The sequence below is a fragment of the Sciurus vulgaris genome (genome assembly GCF_902686455.1).
Source record: "Sciurus vulgaris genome assembly, chromosome: 14".
In the NCBI taxonomy this organism is placed as follows: Eukaryota; Metazoa; Chordata; class Mammalia; order Rodentia; family Sciuridae; genus Sciurus; species Sciurus vulgaris.
The window spans coordinates 76307872-76325675 of record NC_136475.1 but is presented as its reverse complement, the minus strand read 5'-3'; the positions used below and the strand labels follow the sequence as shown (position 1 = coordinate 76325675).

Here is a 17804-nt window from a genome sequence, read left to right as displayed (position 1 = left end):
TGATTTAAAAAAAAAGTTTATCCAAATGGTATTAATCATATGAAAAGGTGCTCAATAACCTTAGTCATTAGAGAAATGTAAAATTAAAATTTTAGTGAACACCACTATATATACAGTAAAAATGATTAAAATTAAAAATACTGGGGGTACCCATTGTTGTCAAAGGTATGGAGCACCAATGTTGGTATAATTGTACATTGGTATAACCATTTTGGGAAACCACTAGTAACTTCTAAGTTAATTAAGCCTTCTGTGACCCATCAGTTCCACTCCTATACCATAGACATACCCAAGAGAAATGTCCATGGGTTCATAGCAGTCCTAGTAACCCCAAAATGGAGACGACCCAAATATTGTGGTATAGTCATACAATAGAATTCTTTAAGTGACTGCTAAATAAAATTTCATGATTGGATCTCACAGATATAATAATGAGTAAAAATATATTTCTATTTGTCTAAAATTCAAAAATAAATCAGATTATAGTGAAAGAAATAAGATTAGTGACCATTGGTATTACTGTTGATTAGGGCACAAGGGTACTTGAAGACTGCAGGAAGAAGTATTCTATGTCTCCATCTGGGTGGTTATTCAGATGTATGATAGTTAAAAATTTATTGAATTATAAGTTTAGTACACTTTATTATTTGTATATAACATCTTAAAATATTTTGTTTAGTAATAGTGTGTTATGGTGACAAGGTTTTACAGGCTTGAAATAATTATATACCGAGATTTTTTTTTTCCCCAGGAAACTTTTGGTTCCAAAATTCTATGTGGCAAAGTGCAAAGGATATTGGCCTTTGGGTTTTAAGACAAAAAAAATTTTTTTTTTTTTTTTTTTTGACGGTGCTGGGGATCGAACCCAGGGCCTCATGCTTGCAAGGCAAGCACTCTACCGACTGAGCTATCTCCCCAGCCCTGACTTTGGTTCTAAATTGTGCTCTTCTGCTTTTCACTTCTCCAGTCTTGTAAATTCTGGATGCCATTATCTAATCTGTTACTGTATGGTAAAAGTAACTTCTTGATTCCTGGAATATCTGAAGGACTAAATGAAATGGTTAATGCAAAGTGCTCTCTGCCTTATTTTGCCAAACATTTGACTAATTCATTTCTAAGATTTGGTCACTTGCCAAAGACTTTCTTATTAACCTTTTGAAGAACCTTTAGTTTCTCTGACAGCATTTAATTGACTTTTAAAATATGATTGATTATACATGCTTCTTATGTGCCACCAAGCAGGGTAAAGCCACTGGCAATTACAATCATATGAAGGTATTGATTACAAAATATCTCACAATTTCAGAGATATGAATGGGGGAAATGTAAGAGGGTTTTGTGCAATGTGATTTCATTTTGGTAAATTTTAACTCTTGTAGATTAGCATAATTGATAAAATTGAAGCATTTTAAGCTCTGTAAAAATGTTACAGAGAAAGTAACTATAATGTGGACACTTTAAATGGGCTCTAAATGAAGTGACCCACACTAGTTTTTTCACTTTTTAAAAAATTTGTCATCAAGTTACAACTAAATTTCAATAACTTCTCTCTCGCTCTCGTTCTCGCTCTCGCTCTCGTTTTTTAGACAAGATCTCACTATGTTGCCCATGTTGGCCTTGAATCTCAGTTTCTTATGCCAAAGCCTCCTCAGTATCTGGGATTACAGGTGCACACTACCATGTCCTGGATTTGAGTATTTTTTATAATAGCCAAGTGTTTCATTTTTTGTGTCTATTACATTTAACAACTAACACACAGCAGGCTTTCAAGTATTTGTTGAATGAGTTAATAAATTTTCTGAATAGTCACTTTTAGCTGTGTATTTGTCATCTGAAAGGAACCATAGGTCTTCAATCCTTCAAGACCGATTCCAAAATTCCCCCATTTAAAACTTCTGCTAAGATTAAGAATTGTTGGGATGGGGAGATAGCTCAGCTGGTAGAGGGCTTGCCTTGCAAGCATAAGGCCCTGAGTTTGATCCCCAGCACTGCAAAAAAAAAAAAAAAAAAAAAAAAGATTAAGAATTTTTTCTGAGGTTGTGCGCAGTGGTGCATAACTGTAATCCCAGCAGCTCAGGAGGCTGAGGCAAGAGGATTGCGAGAGAAATTTAGTGAGGTGCTAAGTAACTCAGTGAGACCCTTTCTCTAAGTAAAATACCAAAAAATGTGGCTCAGTGGTAAGCTCCCCTGGTTCCAGTACCAAAAAAAAAAAAAAAAAGGGTTTCTGAATCTAAGCTGGTATTCCAGATACTTAATAGAGAGTACAAAGTTAAATGTCCATTGTGATCTTAGTTAACCCAAATGTGCATTAGAAGTAGATACTTAAAGTTTGAGAGGTACTACTGATGAAGAAGCTATGTTAAGTTCCTATGATAAAGCAGTTTTGTTGATTATCGTTTTGAATTTCAGGGTTAGTCTTATTGACTTTGGCATATTTGTTAACACACATTTGTACATTGTCTCCTTTTATATCCTTCTTGTTACCTTTATGTTAATGTATTAATAGAATATACAGCTTTTAAATATGAGGTCCTGACTTTAAACTTAAAGAAGTTTAAGCCTGCCTTATTGACCAGACAAAGGAATTGTAACAATTTTTAGTAAGAAATGTGTGTACTTAATTATAAATGGGAAGTAGTAGGGGTGTTTAGAAATGCAATCTTTCTCTTCTTTTTAAATGCCACTTCACTTAAGACTGAGAGCTTAGTGTGTTTAAAGATTAAAGGGAAAGAGCCAGTAGAGAGGATTATGAAAGGGAATGATTACAAGTTTGGTACAGTAGGGCAAATAACTATTCTCTCTATATGTACCATTCTGTCCCATCCCATTGCAGAACTTACTAGAAATCTTACTGTTTTATGAATTTTATTGCTCACTCATGTGAAAACATACTTCACTTCATATCTAAATAGCCTTTTAGAGCTCTTAATATAATATCCTATTATGAATACAATGATACAATAAAATTTAATGAGCAATCTGGCACATTTTATGTTTTTTAAATCAGCAAATGGAAGTAGTGGTTCCTAAAATTCTTGGGGCTGTTGATAATATTTCAAGGAATTATGTGAAGCCAAATCACTTATAGTAACTTTTAATCTCCCTTTCTTCATAGCCACTAAGTTCTTAGTGATGCATTTCCTGCCTCTTTCTAGATGCAGGACTTGTTTTGGTAAGAGCGTATGCAGACCCTTGGGAGTGCTGTCTCTGAAACCGTCTGGGTCTCTTGGACTGCTAGACCTCAAGTTGGCCACTGAAAAGCAAAGAAGAGGATTACATTTCATTTCAGCAGACTTCAGGAACATAGTCAAGAGCCAATGACTTTGGAGATAGGAGCCAGAAATCATAGAATAACTTTATTAGCCAGAGGACCCCAGTGGGGTTGTTCGCTACCTGTGTGACTTTTCTGAACTTCAAATTAGGGGCATAACTCTTTTTATTTTTTGCAGGATTATTATTTTATATTTTAGAAAACTGATCACTGTATTCATTGTTTATCAGTACGAGGATGTCGTCCAGGAAAGATTGTGCAGATGACTGAAGCAGAAGTTCGGGGCTTATGTATCAAGTCTCGTGAAATCTTTCTCAGCCAGCCTATTCTTTTGGAATTGGAAGCACCACTGAAAATTTGTGGTATGTAAATGGGTGAAGTTGAAAGCAAGTCTTTTGAATCATGTTTTTCTTCCTTTATTTATATTGAAACTTGTATTTTCAATTGTAAAATTGAAATTTTCATAAAATGCTGTTGTAGACAAAATATTTGTGACATACAACAGATAAAAAGCCTCCAGAAATTCATAATAAATAAGAGTCCTTAGAAGTAAGAAAGTGACAGTACAATAAGAACAAAAGATATGAAGAGACCAATCTTAGAAAAAATTAAAATGACCATTAAGCAAAGTTCTCAGCCTCACTAATAATCAGTGAGATGCAATTTAAAACAAGTCCCAACCAGACTAGGAGGCCCATGCGCCTTGGGAGGCTGGGACAGGAGGATCGCAAGTTTAAGGCTAGTCTGGGCAACTTAGCTAGCTTCTGTCTCAAAATAAAAAGGGCTGGGAATGTAACTTGATGGAAGAGCCCTTGCCTAGCATACTCAAGGCCCTGGGTTCAATCCCCAGTACCACCCAAAAATTAAAAATAAATAAAGCAAGTCCCTTATTCCAATCAGACTACAAAAAATGTCTAAGATTGATATTTAATGTTGTCAAGGATATGGAGAAATGGACATTCCAGTACAATACTTTTAAAAAGATACAGAATTTGGAGGATCAATACAGCAGTATCAGTGGTCTTCTGACTTTGTAGTGTTTAAATTTATTTTACAGATTTTATTACTTTATACTTTGTTTGATGTGTTTTGACTAAAAGCATAAAGTTATGAACTTCAGTCAAGTGTTCCCATTGTTAAAACCAGAAAAATTATTTGATAGAAAGTAACATTTTTCTATCCTTCACGTAACAGAAAGAAGTAGTATAAATACTGTATCATACTGGCTTTTGCTTGGATGATGTAGGTATTCTTTCTAGTGGTTATTAGTGTATATGACATTGCTTTCATAGGCTTATGCTTTTCCTCAAACAAGGATAGTTGCTGTATGCAAAAATTTTCTCTCTGGCATATTTCTTAAAGATCTACATTTGCACTGTGTTACTTGCAGATGCTTAGTATGGTCCTTAAATGCTTTTTATATTCTCTTTCTTTGTGTGTTTTATATTAAATCCTGCACGTGGTATTGCTTGGTATAGTGCCCAACAAATAAGTGATATTAGTATGTATTTATTGAATGAATTACTTAATTAGCTTAGAGTAACACCTGTAAGAGGTAGTCATTTAGAATTTTCTAGAAATGATCAATCTCTTTTATGAATTTAAATGAAGCATATGTAGTTAATTATAGATGATCTTAAAATGATTTATTATGCTCCTTAACTTATAATGGGGTTATGTCCCAATAAACCCATGATAAACTGAAAATATCATAATTTAAAAATACATTCATACACCTAACCTACTGAACCTCATGGCTTAGCAATACAGTATGCTGTAAAGTATCAGTTGTTTACCCTTAGGACTGCATGACCAACTGGGAGCTGCAGCTTACTGCTGCTGCCTGCTGTCTCGAAAGGGTATTGTATCATTTAATCACTAGCCTAGGAAAAAAGCAAAATTCAAAGTGTGGTTTCTACTAACTACATATTGCTTTTGCAGCATCATAAAATTGTAACTAAAACCATCATCAGTTAGGTACCACCTGTACTTTTTAAAGTTACTCTTTCAAATGTTTTTTAATGTAGAAAAAACTTGAAGGTAGTAGAAATTATTTATACTATGTATTTCTTAGTTCTTATTAGATCATAGTAAAACTATTATATAGCAAGAGTAATTATGTTATCAGTTATATAAAAAATTGTCCCCAAAGTTTGTGGCTTACAACATTATACTTTACCATCCCACAGTTTCTGTGGGTCAGGAATTGGCACAGCTTTGCTAGGTCCTTAGGTTCTGGAGTAAGGATCCAGTCAAGGTTCAGTGTGAGGATTCAGTTTTTATGGACTGAGGGCCTCAGTTTCAAATGAACTGTTGACCAGAGGCCTCCCTCAGTTCTTTGCTGTGTAATCTTCTCCATAGACCACTGTCAGGGAAGAAGGTGTAAGAATGTAAGCAGAAGTTATGATCTTTTGTAACCTGATCTTGGAAGTGTTCACCCATCTCATTTTTGTTGTTTCCTATGTGTCACAAGTCATTAGGAATAGTGCTTCAGGGGAGAGTATTGCACAAGAGTTTGAACACTGAGGGCTGTTTCATAGAAGCTGCCTATGACAGTAATCAATTTTTCTAAAACTGATTTTTTTCCTCTTTTTAGGAGATATTCATGGACAGTATACAGATTTACTGAGATTATTTGAATATGGAGGTTTCCCACCAGAAGCCAACTATCTTTTCTTAGGAGATTATGTGGACAGAGGAAAGCAGTCTTTGGAAACCATTTGTTTGCTATTGGCTTATAAAATCAAATATCCAGAGAACTTCTTTCTCTTAAGAGGAAATCATGAGTGTGCTAGCATCAATCGCATTTATGGATTCTATGATGAATGTAAGTAAAAATAAAAACTTTCAAAAGAAATTAATGGAGAAAGGGGCAAGACAGTTGGTGGATAGGGAGCAATCCTGGAGTAGGGGCTATGGTGTATGTGGGGGACACAGTCGTAGTGGCCACAGAGCTAACAAGAAAGTACTAAAGTACTTTGGAGCCAAGGAGAATTTTATAAGAACAAAATGGATAAAGGGGAGAAAACCTATGGTGGCTATGAAGGCCCTGATGCCATATATGTCAGATTGATATCTTCTGATGGTCATGCATATATTGTTTAAAAAAAAAAAAACAAAAAACAAGAAGAGTAAAGTGCTAACATCGGGAACAATTAAAGCCATGTTGAGTGGCCCTGGTCATTTTTCCAAAAATGAATTTTAGAGAGATTCCTTTATGTGTGCTATCAAAAGTATGCATGTATTTTACCTACAAGGCTTGCTGCATTAACTGCTCCACCAAGATTCCCAAATTTCAAACTGCACCTCACCTAAAATTACACCGGAACTGTTGATGTCTGCAAAGTTCCTGGATTGTTAAACAAATTGTAATACAAACTGGTTTTTTAAAAAAAATGAAAGAAAACTAATTAATAGAAACATTTTCCTAATAATTTTCCGTATCAAAAGAGTTCTGTCAATTCAAAGTTGTTGTTGTTTTTTTTTTTTTTTTTTTTTTTTTAAATAAAAAACAGAGGCCTAGGAAATTGAACCTGAAACTGGGAACCATATTACTAATGAAATTGGTTTCTTGGGATCTCCTTGGTCATGTTGTTTCAGATTATCTGCAGCTTCCTTAGCTGAAATGGCCTGTGTTAATTAGTTTACCTAGTAAGTTATCCCAAGTGAAGCAGGTCTCTGTCTATAGTGGCTCCAGGTTTTCTAATATCCAGGAAGTTTTTAGCTCACAGCATTCTTGTGATTTGACCAAAACTCCTATTAGCCCTGTGTCACAAGAACTACTGAGACATTCTGTTAAACTATTTAAAAGTCAAAATTTATATCAGTCATAGTGGCACTTGCCTGTAGTCCCAGCAAATCCAGAGGTTGATGCAGGAGGATCACAAGTTCAAGGCCAGCCTCTGCAATGTAGACCCTAAGCAATTTAGTGAAACCAGTCTCAAAAGCAAAACTAAATAGAAAGAACTGGGAGTGTAGTTCAGTGATAAAGTTCCTCTGGGTTTAGTTCCCAGTAAACCCCCCCCACCAGATCAAAATTTATTAGAATTTTAATCTATGCTTACAAACGTGGAGAGACCATTACTAAATGCTCTGGGGTATCCTTATTCTATTGTGCTCTCTTTCATCAGTAGGATTTGCTGTTCTGTACTAGTCTAAATATGATTATTTACATTACCCTGCTACATTTAAATTTTGTCTGCTGATTTTGTTAGATTGACTGGGAGTGAGCATGTTTAGTTAATTATAATTTAGAATTAATTCCAGTGATTTTCTAATTGAATTTATTCTGTTTCATTGCAGAATTCCCCATTAGAATCTACTCTTGCTTTTTGTCCGTCCTTAAATATGGTAGAGTCCTAATCAAACTCGTATCTCCTTGATTTATATAATGATTTGACAAGTGTTTGAAGACAATGTGTGTGTACATATGTATACATACACATGTTTATATACAGACACGTATGTGTGTATATATATGTATGTGCACAAACACACACCAGTCATTTCTTGTTTTTTTTTTTGGGGTGCTGGGGATCAAACCCAGGGCCTTGTGCTTACAAGGCAAGCACTCTACCGATTGAGCTATTTCCCCAGCCCCCACACCAGTCATTTCTGAACACTAGGGATGTGGCAGTACTCCAGACAGATGATCTCTATTCTCATGGAGCTTATGTTCTAATGGGAATGATTCTGTATTTTTTTTAATATTATAGTTTTAGTTCTGTGATGTAGTATGTGGTTTGGATTATTTAAAGCAGACCTGTAGAGGGGAAGTAGGTTGAAGAACATGAAACCATGTCTTCCTCAAACTACATATGGAGTAGAATAGGTTTATTCTTAAAAGAAAATGGAGGTATGAATATTCATTCTTGAGGGTGGAAATGACTTCAAATAGAATAATACCTGGGAGAGCAGCTTGTAAACAGTGCTTTGAGTTACACTTACTCATTAAGAGGCAGGCTATAGCCTAAAAACATAGGAGATTAGTACCTGTGTCTTTCATCCCTTTCCTAGTTGTTGAAACTTAAAGCCAAACCAGGAAAATCAAGTAAGTCTTAAAAAGGTGAATATGCACTTGAGGCCATCTTTGTTGTAGCTATTTAAGCTAGGCTACAGGAAAATTATAGCCTTTATGTTGTTACTCTTTTTTTTTTTTTTTTTAATCCATTACCTTCCATAATTACATTTGTTAAATGTTGTTACTCTTGATGTAGTGCCAAGATATAGTTAAGTCAAAAATGAATACCAAGTTAAGCACTTGGAAAGTTTTCTTTTTTGGCAGTAATTATACTGTTGCTCAGTGCATTCAAGTTAAAATGGACAGTCTGCAGAGGTACCCCTTTCACTTCTGCTTGCTTACTTAGTGCTAATGTTGCAGGAAAAAGATAAACTAATAGTCTATTAGGCTATTTCGAAAATACTGCATTATATTGACCTTAAAAGACAAAATTGTTTGATGTATTTGTTTCATAAAACACCCAACAAAATCTTGGAACTCTTTGTAACTTTAGTGAAGGTGCTGAGTGTTTAGTATATTTGTTACCCTTTTAAAGATATTAAAATAAAACTTACCTTTTTTTTTTAAACTTTGCAGTGCTGGGACTGAAACCCAGTGCCTCAAATATGATTGGCAAGTGTTCTGCTACTGAGCTGCATTCCCAGCCCATCATTCTTTTTCTTATATTACTTGTACACGTAGGGAAGAAGTGCTTGTTTAAACAAAAGAATACTGAAATCACATAATCCTGTGACTTTGAAGTAATGAGAACAACTTTTAGATTTTTAAATTTATTTATTGCTTGTTCTCATTATAGGCAAACGAAGATTTAATATTAAATTGTGGAAGACCTTCACTGATTGTTTTAACTGTCTGCCTATAGCTGCCATTGTGGATGAGAAGATCTTCTGTTGTCATGGAGGTAGAGTAATAAATTTGCCTTAGGAGTTTTCCTTACTGCTCTTCCCTTACTCAGAAAAGACCTTTAATAATTAGGCTACCATGGGGAAACAAAGTAGTATTTATGTGAATAACTGAAGTAATTAAAACTGTATTAAGCAGAGCTAAAACAATTGGAAATTTGTGATATGTATAAAAAACAAAAATTCTAATTATTTTTAAAAATTTTTCATATAAAAAAGGATAACTAGAGTGTGGTTTTTGTTTGTTTTGTTAATAAATGTCTTCTCTTTACCTCTTTGTTTTGCGGTGCTGGGGATCAAACCCAGGGCTTTATGCATGTTAGGCAAGTGCTCTACCAGTGAGTGGCATCCCCAGCCTGTCAGTAAAAATGAGGGGATCGTTACTTTCTTGCCTATGTAAATACTTCTTATCAGAATCCATATGTAATTGAACTAAATTTTCACTTATATTAAGAGTGCTAGGCTTTGTGCAATGTGTAACCATTAGTCCTAGAAGTAATTTCTTGGTAGAATGTAAGTTATTTTATGTGTCTTGAAATAAGCTTGAATTTGTAAAAATTCATTGGAATAATTAACATGTATCTAGCACTTAGGTAGCTGTATGATGGATCACCTTGAAGAATTTTAAGACCTATTGATAAAATACATTTATTAAAAAAACATTGGGTAATAAAGGATTTACTTATGTCAGTACTTCTAGAGACAGTACATTATTATGAGAAATCAGAAAAAGGAGAAAGTATAGGGCAAGTGTTTATGGAGGCATGAGTTTTAGAAGGTAAATGGACTATAGAGAAGTGAAAAGGACTTGAGACAGTCTGTATGTTGTCTAGTTAGGGAATGTGTGGCCTGACTAGAATGTCAAGTACACATTGGGGAATGAGGAGATAAATAGAGATTTGAATACTGAGCAAAGGAATTTGTTAAGTGATTTAATAACCATGTTGGATTTTTTTTTCTTTTTCTTTTTTTTTTGGGGGGGTGCTGGGGATCGAACCCAGGGCCTTGTGCTTGCAAGGCAAGCACTCTACCGACTGAGCTATCTCCCCAGCCCCTCCATGTTGGATTTTGTATAGGGAAGTAATTTAGTGAATATAATGTAAGAAAGTTAGTTTTTCATCACTGTATGGAAAGAATTAAAGTGGAAAATGGCAAAAAGATAGATGAACTTGATTAGGCTAAAAGCAATAAATGATTTATTTTCTGACAACATAATTTGCTATATTGAGACATGTTTTCCAGTAGATATTAAACACTTAAGGGATTATAGTTCTTACACATTAGTATAGCTAAGAATAGAAATATAGCAATATAGAATATGAATGGTTAACTTTGTTCTTTATGATGATATTGGTTTGCCTACCAGAGAGAATTGATAGCTTATGTTTGTATATTACTTTAAATATTACAAAGTATTTTCATGGTTTTTTATTGTTTATACTTCTGGTCAGCAGTTCCTGCCTTCATGAAAATAATGAACATGTTGGAGTGGGATGTGAGAAAAAATTCTTAGGGAACCGATGAGGCAATTTAACTTGGAAGTAAAAATATTTAAGATTAGGTAGTTCATAAAGTGGCAAGTGGTGGGAAGAGTTGTAATTCAGTATGTTCCTGTAAAGGGCAGGGAATGGTTGGAAAGAAAAGGAGTCTTTCTTTGGGAAATCTTTTGAAATATAATAAATAAAATTTTATTTCTTTGGTAGGGAAGATGGAGAAGACAACACAATCATGTTATGTTAGATCAGGACTATGTTTTATCTTTTTATTTGTAGGACTATCACCAGACCTGCAATCTATGGAGCAGATTCGGAGAATTATGAGACCCACTGATGTCCCTGATACAGGTACGTATATAGAGAAGTTTGTTTTGCGTAAAAATGTTGGCATATTTGAACCTAATTATATTTAGTGGAAGCAGGATTGGTTTAATAAATAATAGAGATCACTTTTATAGTCATAAGCTAACTACAGAATATTACCATTAATCATTCCCCAAAGTGTGTAACTTTTAAAATTTTACATAATCTTAATATGGTTCTTTCAAAATTATTAATACAAAAAAAGATCTTGCTGTTGATTCCACTTACTTTTCTAAGTTCCCTCATTCATAGTGACATGCATTATGTTCCTCAAAAACTATTAAATCAGTCCAAAGTTTTTTAGTTAAAATAATCTTTCTTGCTTTGCCAAGGATAGTTGCCTTCTCTTTGTTATTTTTTGCATCATCTGTATTTCAGACTTTTAGAGCTCTGAAAGCTCTAGGGACATGGTTAATTTTGTGAAAATTGTATATGAAGTTTACTAAGAATTTTTGTGTAAATTATTGACAACATTAAGAACAACTCTTAAGTCAAATAGAAAATGAAGCAAGTAGGGGAAAAAAGCAAGTTCTAGTTGGAGATAAAATGCTGAATTAATGAATGAGCCTAATGTAACTTTATAAATAGATGATAGGCACAGTTGTCACTTATTGTAACATCTCTATTGGTTTTAAAACATTGCTCATATTTGAATATTGTGTATGTACTATGGTATCTAACCATGGCATTTGTATTATAAAATGCCACTGAATTGAATGTAGTTAAATTGCTCTGCTTCCTAAGGTGAATTTTTGGTGTACTCATTATGTCCCATTGCCCTATATATAGGACACTTAAAGGACTTAAAATGAATAATTTATAGGACTTGGAATTCTCCTGCCTCACCTTCTGAGTAGCTAGGATTACAGGCATGCACCACCAGGCCCAGTAATTTTATAGGTGTCTTATGTATGGAATGATAGGACATAATGGGTTAAAACATCAATACCTCTGTGTATTGTGTTTTCTGATAACAAATGTACGTGGGTTTTCAAACCACAACTAGTTCTTCAATACCAGCTGGCGTCTGGTTCATTTCTGATGCTGTCTCCCAGAATTGGCACAAGTTGCACACATTAAGGGCACCATTCCACAATACTGCCCCCACTTTAGATACTAGTTGCACGTGGAGTCCTCGGGTAACCCACCCTTAGGCGCAGCTGACTGTGAATTCAGCACGTCCTCTTCCTCTGATATATTTTCTTCTTCATTATAAAGTATATTACTCAAGAACAGCCAAAGGGAAGAGATACATAAGGAAAGATATTGGGGGCAGCTAACCCAACTTCTGGGACCTCTCCAGGCAGGCTTCCTTCCTAGCATGTCAGTGTGTTTACTGAACCAGAAGCGCCCCAAGTTGGGTATTCAAGAGTCTGTTTAGTAGAATCTTTTCCAGGCCTGAACTGGTAAGAGAAGGAAGGGCTGAGAAATCCAACCCTCTACTCAACATGTTTGGTCTTTCTGGTGACCAGCACTCATCCTGATGTCTTTTAGAAGCTCCTGCATGAATCACCTCATTACCATAGACTCAGATGTGGTAGGAAGGGCCTCCGTACAGAAAACAAAAGATAAGTCTTACCTTTCAGGAAATTGCAGGGGTTTAGGAGATCTGTGCCAGGACAAGATGGGAACAAAGACAAAACATCATTTTATTATATCACACTTTTATACTTGTATTAAAAACGCTAATATTAGGGGCTGGGGAGATAGCTCAGTTGGTAGAGTGCTTGCCTTGTAAGCACAAGGCCCTGAGTTCGATCCCTAGCACCCCCCCCCCAAAAAAAATGCTAACATTAGTAAAACTGCTTTTTTCCTGTTTTGGCCAAAGACTCCCCCCCCCCCCCCAAAAAAAAAAAATTACGTTATTAATCATTCCATTGTTACTTATGTAATCAGATCTACCATTTATATATTGAATTCATTGGATTCATCTGTTCTCAGCAAATTTAAATATATTCACCATGGAAATTATCTGGGGTAAGAGAGGGACTCAGAATTCTATTAGGAATATAACTGTATATGAAAAAGAAAAGTACTTAAACTTCCTGATGAGGATTGTTTATTTGTGATTTTTTAAAGGAGGATGATTATTCATTAAATAAGTGTTGGGCTGGATGGTAGCCAAGTTCATTTCCTATTCTAAAGATTCAAAGACAGATAAGCATTAAAAATTACTCATTGTTCAGTACCTGAGTAAAACAAGGCTAAACCTCAAAATTGGACTTAACATACATTTAGTTGTTCATTTTGAATTATCATAGGCTTGTTTTGCTTAGTGTACTTAAAACTTAATAATACCACTCTAAATGCAGTTTGTGACTACACATGAGCCATATGTATTTTTAGTTATTTATAATTTATCTTTATAGTTCAGATGTAAATCAGTGACATTGTTTCTATTTTCAGCATATTTTAATGGAAAATATCTGAGATGCTGAAAAATGGTTATTTTGATCTTTGGTAATCTGTGCAGCCCACAGAAATTAAATTTATAAATTAACACAGTCTTTGAAATAGTATCCTGATTGATGGTGGTGCTCATTAATCATTCCTTAATCATTGAATCTTGACTCCAGGTTCTTTTGTTTGTTTGTTTTGGTGGTGGTACTGGGGTACAGTGGTGCTCTGCCACTCACTATAGCTCCAGTCCTTCTTATTTTTTATTTTGAGACAGGGTCTTGCTAAGTTGCCTAGGCTGGCCTCAAACTTCCAATCCTCCTACCTCACCCTCCCAAAGTCACCAGGATTACAGGCATATGCCACCATGCCAGACTAAAGAATTTCAGATTTTTATTGCTACTGTTCTGATTCACTTTTTATGCAACCAACCTATCACATTCCCTAAATCTTAAACAACTGTGTTTTAGTTTTGTACAGTTTTTTTGTAACTCTGAAATCATAAATTTTTAATAAGATGGTTTTCAGCTCACTGCTTCATCCCTGAAAACAGACTGGAATTAGAAGCATTATAGAAGACTGGAAGTGTGTGTGGTTTTTCAAGAGTCTTCATCAGCCAGAACTAAAGACTATCCCCATGGGTTTTTGTGTGCCCATATATTTTTTTTTTTTTTTTTTTTTTTGCAGTACTGGGGATCGAACTCAGGCAAGGCAAGCACTCTACCAGCTGAGCTATCTCCCCAGCCCCCATATATTCTTAAAACATCATAGCGAGAGCTTAGTAAATTTGGTACGGTCAATTAAACAATTGAACCCAGGGGCACTTACCATTGAGCCACATCCTCAGCTTTTTTTTTAATGAATTTTTATTTTAGATGTTGATAGACCTTTATTTTATTCATTTATTTGTATGAGGTGCTGAGAATTGAACCCAGTGCCTCACACGTGGTAGGCAAATGCTCTATCACTGAGCCACAAGCCCAGCCTCCTTTTTTTTTTTTTTTTTTTTTTTTTTTTTGTATTTTATTTAGAAACAGGGTCTTGCTGAGTTGCTTAGGGCCTCACTAAGGTGTTGAGTCTGGCTTTGAACTGGTGATACTCATCCCTTAGCCTCCCAAACTGCTGGGATTACAAGCATGCACCACTGCAACCTAGCAGTAAATTATTGATAGAAATTGAGAGTACATTGCCACTAATCTCCAAAGGTAATTTGTCTATCAAGACAGGTTGAAAAATGAAGATTTTTTTCCCAGCTAAACTATATTATGAAGTTTATGAATCCATTTTTAAAAATCTGAAGACAGAATCATTCTGTAATACTTATTATGAAGTTTATGAATCCATTTTTAAAAATCTGAAGACAGAATCATTCTGTAATACTTTCAACCACTGTAGTTCTTAGAATATTACTTAGGATCACCATCTCCACATCTCTCTCTCTTTTTTTTTTTTTTAAGTGAAATAATCCAGGCACAGAGGTAGTACCAGATAAGATTCTTTTTAAATTTTTTTATTTGTTCTTTTTAGTTATACATGGCAGCTCAACTCTTAATGTTACTATAGTTTGACTTTTACCCACTCTTAAACTTTGACCTTCAAAAAATTGCCTTTATTAATAGGGTCTGATAGTCTGCTTATAAGCAACACTTTTTTATTTTTTGTCCTACTTCACTTATTTGTGGCACCTGAAACCTCTTTCCTGCTTGTTGATGGTTATTTTCATAATACCTGTACTAATCTAATCTCTTCCCTTTGTCTTGACCATTCCTTTTCAATATTTTTTGCTCATTCTAGTCCCACTCCTCTGCCTACCTAATGTTTGAATTTCTTAAGAGTTCATTCAGTAGTCTTTATATTCCCAAGGTGATCTGAGTCCCCCCTACCATTTCTACTACTATTAATATCAAGATACCCAAATAAATAGTTTGTCCTGAATTCTTTTGCTAGACCCAGAACATTACTAAAGTCAAGGATTTGATCTGATTTTGTTCCCTGACTTTTTTTTTTTTAAAGCCTCCAGGTCTTAGTAGGACCTGTTTTCTTCAAATTGGCATGCCGACCACGTGTAATTCCAGTGCTATCAAAGTTGTTTTTTGTGGAATCAGGCAAGCCTGATTCTGAAATTTATGTGGAAAACCAAAGGAAACTGAAATAATCCTGAAGAAAAAAATTAAGTGTATACGAACCCTCTCAAATGTAGCAACTTATTTAAAAACCTTAGTGTGTTAGTGACTGCGGAATAAATAAAATATACTAATGGAACAGAACACAATACTCAGAAACACAGTGTATGTCTTAAGGAAAGGATGAACTAACCAGAGAATGATACTCATCAAATGGTTATTCAAATGGAGAAACTATATGCAGATTTCCATGTATTGTTGTGCTCAGAGTGTGTCATAAACATATTTCTTGTATGTGGAAAATATTGGAAAGTACTGCCTTAAGAGACCAAGCAAGATTATATTTGCATGGTTGCTTTAGGAAGGAAAGGGTAAGAGAAACGGGTTGGGGTACTCAGGGACAAGTGATTGACTTTGTTTATTAAAGGGTGTGAGGGTAGAAGTGAAATGTAATGCTTTATTCTAAACTTGTATTTTTCATTGCTGTATTGTTCTCTAAAGGTTTGCTCTGTGATTTGCTGTGGTCTGACCCAGATAAGGATGTGCAAGGCTGGGGAGAAAATGATCGTGGTGTTTCCTTTACTTTTGGAGCTGATGTAGTCAGTAAATTTCTGAATCGTCATGATTTGGACTTGATTTGTCGAGCTCATCAGGTATGAAATGGAAGGCTCATGGATATTTTATTATTTGTTAACCTCACGTTATTTATTTTCAAGAAACCATCTAAGAAAGCTCAAATGACTTAGTACAAGGAAAACAGTAGGAGAGATAGAGCAAGTACCTAGATCTCACAGTTCATAGTTGATTTGTTAACCTTCTCTTACTCTAATATAAAGTGGGTGTTTCAAAATAATGTTTTTGTACACAGTATAGTGCAACCCTAACAGAATTTTCTGGTCTGGGGATATAACTCAGTTGGTAGAGTGCTTGCCTCACAAGCACAAGGCCCTGGGTTCAATCCCCAGCACTGCAAAAAAAAAAAAAAAAAAAAACACATTAAAATTTTTTTTTGTTTTCAGTGCTTTCCTGAAGCTTTCTATATGATGTCTGGAGTTTTTGTATGGTCTTTATATATTATGGACAAGAGTCAAATGGTTGTCCTTAATTACGTGGATTTTTTGTTTGTTTTTCAGGCAGTTTTATCACCATTTAATCTTTCAAAATCAATATATTTGGCAACAGTGAGGAATGTTACATGTGAAAGTGGTAGAGCAGAATTTATTAAAACAGTTTGACAAAATTCTGGTTTTTTTGTCATTTTCACTTTATTAATTTTTTTATTTGTTCTAATTAGTTATACATGACAGTAGAATGCGTTTATGCATTTTGATAATCATACAAAAATGTATCTTTCTCATTGTACATGTAGGATCACGTTTTTTGATAATGACAAACTACACTATAAAAAAATAGACACTGGAGAATTAGATTTTAAACTGGGTATTAGATATCAGAATGTGATCATTGTTTTAGCTGTGATTCAATCATTATTGTTATGTAAGAAGAATCTCCATGTTTTCCAGAAATGCATACTCAGTTCTTCAATAAAGTGTTCATACTCTAAACATGACTAGTGTAAGATACATTGATCAAAAGGCATTTTGGAAAGTCAGTCTTGGCTGGAAATGTAACTCATTGATAGAGCACTTGCATATCGTGGTGGAGGCCCTGCGTTCTAGCCAAAGCACTGCAAAAAAAATAAATAAATAAATAAAAACCAGAAAAACAGAGAGAAAAGATAAAAATCTTTCTTGGCCACATATGAAGCTATTGGGTTTTTTAAATTTGTAAATGTATTTTTAAGATTCCTTGTTATTGATTTGTTAAAGTAAAATTTACTACTATTCATAGTAGTTCCCTTTTCTTTAGTTTATTCCCCATGATGCTTGACTCCTTCTCTTTCTTTGTGTGATCCTAAGTGATAAAAATGACTGTTTTCTTGTTCTCTGTATATTATATACTTATCACATGTTTCTTTGGTCTTACTATTGAATGAGGTTCCCAAACCCTTTTCTTTTGGCTTCTGATTGTCTTTTAATTAGTAAGTATTCTATTTATGATTTTGATAATTAAGCATTCTATTAGGTTTCAGAGCAGACTTGCTAAGTTTCCTAACTAAAATCCCCACTGATAATTATTTTTTTCAACCATAGATCTCTTATTCAGTGGTCTTAAGACATGTCAATAATGATTTTTAAAGCTTCCAAGTTATTGAACTATCTAGTTTATTTG

At 34.5% G+C, this 17804-nt stretch overlaps 1 protein-coding gene across 2 annotated transcripts in view; it reads left to right on the top strand.

Annotated features, from left to right (window-relative positions):
* Positions 1-17804, top strand: part of PPP1CB (protein phosphatase 1 catalytic subunit beta) — a 39512-nt gene that overhangs the window by 16223 nt on the left and 5485 nt on the right. For both annotated transcript variants that reach the window (XM_079110343.1, XM_079110342.1), the window contains exons 3-7: positions 3502-3633; positions 5868-6098; positions 9088-9192; positions 10966-11037; positions 16074-16225. In XM_079110343.1, the coding sequence (XP_078966469.1) occupies positions 3502-3633; positions 5868-6098; positions 9088-9192; positions 10966-11037; positions 16074-16225 (692 nt within the window). The remainder of the gene's footprint in view (positions 1-3501; positions 3634-5867; positions 6099-9087; positions 9193-10965; positions 11038-16073; positions 16226-17804) is intronic.